At 48.1% G+C, this 4,451-nt stretch overlaps 1 protein-coding gene across 4 annotated transcripts in view; it reads left to right on the forward strand.

Moving 5' to 3' along the window:
* The first annotated feature begins 3,821 nt into the window (after nt 1-3,821).
* DDX19B (DEAD (Asp-Glu-Ala-Asp) box polypeptide 19B) overlaps nt 3,822-4,451 on the forward strand; it is a 15,513-nt gene continuing 14,883 nt past the window's right edge. For 2 of the 4 annotated variants that reach the window (XM_006878615.1, XM_006878616.1), the window contains exon 1: nt 3,828-3,901. In XM_006878615.1, the coding sequence (XP_006878677.1) occupies nt 3,845-3,901 (57 nt within the window). In that variant the 5' untranslated portion in view covers nt 3,828-3,844. Of the gene's footprint in view, nt 3,902-4,451 lie in introns of all 4 variants that reach the window. The other 2 variants (XM_006878617.1, XM_006878614.1) reach the window with 2 other exon arrangements.

Consider the following 4,451-nt stretch of genomic DNA (forward strand, 5'->3'; position numbering starts at 1 on the left):
AATGTGGGGTCAAGATTGGTGGACGATTTATCAACAATCTGCGTTATGCAGATGACACAACCCTGCTTGTGACTTATAGCCTCTGAAAACCCACTAGAGGGTCAGCTGTGGGTCAATTCCAATTTAATGAGCAATGAATGAGTTAGAGTTTGTTCTTTATAAAGCATGTTATTTGTTCACGGTTTGGCCCTCTCCTGATAACAAATCCAAACCACCTGAGAGCAAATCTGTCTCAATTCTCAGCACTCTGTGTTTCAACAGAATACACATAAAATTAGTTGTTGTTGATTGCCTTCAAGTCAAGCATGACACATAGTGACGCTATGAATAAAAAGCTTGAAAGCCCATCTACAACTATCGACATATAGACGAAAAAGCTTTATTTACCCTCGTCCTAGTCTAAGTAGGAAATTCAAAGCACGCACACACAGCCCTCTGGCAGATTTTCAAAACCCCCATCTTTCTGTGTGAGGCAGCTGGTGGATTCGAACAGCCTACGTTTAAAGGTTGGCAGCGTAACTCCTTACCTATTAGGCCACAAGAGCTCCCCTTCAATATAAATGGTGGTGTCGTGTGCAATCGAGGCAAATATCACATAGGAGGAAAGTGCGCAATCCCTCTCTTACAGAGCAGCTGGTGAATTTGAACCAAGTGACTTCAGAATCTCAGCATAGTTTCTTACCGCTAAGCCACCAGAACTCAATTTCGCAAAAAAGATGTAAAAAAAAAAGAAAAAGAAAAGAGCAACATCCGGGGAAGCGATGGGCCCTAAAATAATCAAGTGCGCATGCTCCCCGGCTGCGCCGTCTCTTCCGTTGATTGGCTGGAGGGACCCGCTTCCAGCCCTCAGCCAATGAGGGCCGCGTTCAGCCGAGGAGGCTGGGCTAGCGGGGTCTCCGAGTGGCCAAGTGGCGGTTGGAGGACGATAACCGCCATGCTGAGCCGCGATGGCCGGCCCTGCTGGCCGCATCCGAAGCCGCTCCCTGGGGCGCTTTGCGCTCACCCTGCCCGTGAAGGACGTGAGTATGTTAGGAGGGAGTAGTAGACTAACCCTGTTCACGTTTGAGGCGTCTTCCCACACCGCACGGTGCCCCGGCCCGCGGGGACATTCAAAGGTGACCCTAGGAGAGGAAGAAAGAGAATGGGGGGCGCAGGAGACAAAGAGACATTGAGACAAGACGAAATTTCCGATCAAGTCTCGACTTTATTGAAATCATACAGACATATATATAGGAGAACGAATGAGGGGAGTGGAAAGGAGAAGTAAGGTTACTTAGCAGTACCTATCCTGTCCTCCCAGAGTGGGTAAACTGAAACACAGTGGGGGGAGTGGAAAGAAGGAAGGTTGGGTGTTCCCAGCAGACGAAACCTGCCCTCCCAGGATGAGGCAACACGTCCAGGCATGTCCTTAGAGAATTACAAAAGGGCTCGGCTCCCAGCAGCACGGAGGAGGGGAGGGGAGGTAATCGAAAAAAGAACGCGGGGTCTTCAACTGAGCCAAAAACTGGACGTTCTGACCTCATTGAGTTCTCACACCACGAGGTGGGGCCTTGCCTCGATCCTGGAGGGAACTGACGTTACCTACGGGAACCTAAATCTTTCCCAACACTGATGGGCTTAATTTTCCTAACTTTCACCATACCCCACTTGGATCTTAAAAACCTGGATCGTAGGAGACACATCATACAACCTGATGAGTGGACGTTGGAGAGTCTGCAACTCTCATGTTGATTTCTCCTTGCTTTTAGTCCGTGTTCCTTTCCCATAAGGTAGGATCAGGGCCACTTCCCCCATGTCGTACATACACTAGGAGCAGGTGCTGCTATCAGGTTTTGTTATTTATCTTCTCCTTTCCCTTTGGATATGTAAGCAGGTGTGTTACGATTGTTTGGTATTGCCCAGTCCTGCACGTTGGGCGATTTAATCCTTAACCTCATTAAGTGATCATTGAAGATTCTTTACACCTGTGAAGCAATAGAATTTCCCTGACAGAAGGTTCCAAGGGTGGTCTGTCACATTTGTTGGTGATGGCTCTTCCCACTGTGGTGGCTTCACATCTTCACCTGCAGAGTATCAAAGAACCCTTCCAATTAGCTAACCCCCGTCGTGCTCAGGTGGAAATGAAAATGATGGTACGTGGAGTCACGTCCCATATAGGTCCAAACTGTTGCTTGAAGTGGACATGTTGTCAACATTGGGAATCATTTTCCCAAGTTGCAGGAAATTGTGCGCTATTTTCTTTTTTAACAAAATTGTGGTTTGAGTGAAAGATTACAAAATATACTCATTTTGCCTAAAATCACTCATGTACATTTTGGTTTTTTAACATTAATTACAATACCTACAATACTGTGATGCTGAACCTTGTGCCGTGGGGATATTAATGGTTTCCCATTGTGGACAGTGTTTGGTCAAGCTTTTAGTTGTACAACAGGTTGGGAAGCAGGAGTGGCATCCACTTCCTAAACCAATGCCTCTGCAAACTCTTATGAACTTGGGGAAACAAAGTTAGCTGTGGAAAGGCATTAGGTCTTTTGGTCATAGAGTTGCTATGAGTCAATCTTGACTCGATGGCAGTCAGCAACAACAATAGAAGGTTTGTTTTCATGTTTGAAAGGTGACTAAGGGTCATACAGTGTGGGAGGGTTCTGTCATCTCTGTAGGGCCAGAAAGCCTGCCTTTATTTTTGAGTTTTGGTCCTCATTTTTCTTCCAGTCTGTCCCAAGGTACAAGGTTCAAATCCACCAGCTGTGGGAGAAGGTGAAGAGTCTCTTCCTGTGTCACTTACTCTGAAAACCCACTCGAGGGTCCTGCTGTGGGTGGGTTCTGGTTCAGTGGCTAGCCAACAGTCATCCAAGACTGTGTAGTGGTTTCTTTTAGACTGATCAGCAACGGCACTATCCAGTTTTTCTGGTCTCAGAGTCAGGAACGTGTTGACTATGTTGTAATTGTTGTCCTTGATGTCCTGAAAGACTATGGTCTCAAGGTCCCAGAACCAACAGCTCATTCCCTTTTTGGGGGGGAGGTTGGTTATAATTGAACAGTTTACAAAAGCATTTCCCCGTTGGCTCTACTATGTACGTGCAAGTATTTACAGCATGTTAATATGCCACACCCTCTATATGGTAATGGTTGTAGTCTTTTCTCCCTGTCCAAGTCTGTTTGTCCTGCTTGTCTGCCAATATCTGTGCTGTTTCTGTATTTCTTGTGTACCTCTTTCTGTGTCATCGCTTTCTTTAGAGACACTCTACTGGCCATCTCCTTATTATATATTGCCTTTCCCTTTACTCGTCTTAATAAACGTCTGTTACCTGTTTACTAATATTGTACTCCTCTCTCCGTCCTGTCGCATCCCTGCTAATCATCGAACTGTGAGCTTTGGTGGCCGAAGAGAGTGAGTGTGCAACAACCGTTTACTTGTCTTCCGTGTGCATCATTTCGGTGACTATCTAATGGTATTCTTTCTTGCTGCGTTAATGTCACCTGTGCCCGAGCTGGTTCGGAATGTGTTTTTAGTGGTGTTTTTTTGGTAGGATGGAGTGTAGATAACAGGCGTTTAGGTACTTTGCGGTAACTGTGTCTGGCTGTTCGCTGGAGAAGGGGCAGCCTGGAGGCGGGGAAGGGCATGTGACGGCGCCCAAAGCTGCCGCCCGAGGGAGGCTGGGAGCGCGCGTCGGCGCGGGCTCTGACGTCACTGCGGCGCGCCGCTTCCGGCCCCAGCACCTGGAGAGTGCTGCTCTGCTCCCGGGTTCGATCCGCTGGTCTTGACGCCGCTCCCGGCACCCACGATCGCGCCCCACTGCCCGGCGGACTCCTCGCTCGCCTCCCCCTCGCTGCCCGGACCATGGCCACAGACTCGTGGGCCCTGGCGGTGGATGAGCAGGAAGCCGCGGCCGAGTCGGTGGGTTGGCTGCAGTTGTAAAGAGGGTCCTGGGGACCCGTTCTAGCCCGGGGGTTTGATCTCTGGGAAGGGATACTCCCGAGGCTAGACAGATCGAGGGTGGTGGGATAGTGATGGAGCCCGGTCCCTGAGGGGCATCCTTTATTTAGCCACCCACCGCGGGTGTTATGTAAGTGCAAGGGCTTGTTCCTATTGATGAAGGCAGCCCCTGCCTTTCTTGCTGGAATAAGGGATTGATCATTGAATGCAGTCACCACCTCTATTGTAATCACCTTTGTAGGAATCTTTATTTACATGTAAATTTTGCACTTTTTGAGGGTGGTTAACCATGTCTTACTCGTTTTGCAGCTTCTCTCAGCTTGTTGGTAGTTTTAGAAATAAGTATCTCCTGATCCACTTGTAGTGTATTACAGTATATTACAACTTCTTTTCCTCCCTAAATCTTTCCCAACACCGATGGGCTTAATTTTCCTAACTTTCACCATACCCCACTTGGATCTTAAAAACCTGGATCGTAGGAGACACATCATACAACCTGATGAGTGGACGT

This window comes from Elephantulus edwardii, unplaced genomic scaffold (genome assembly GCF_000299155.1).
Source record: "Elephantulus edwardii isolate Elephantulus edwardi_28Jun2011 unplaced genomic scaffold, EleEdw1.0 scaffold00001, whole genome shotgun sequence".
Taxonomy (NCBI): Eukaryota; Metazoa; Chordata; class Mammalia; order Macroscelidea; family Macroscelididae; genus Elephantulus; species Elephantulus edwardii.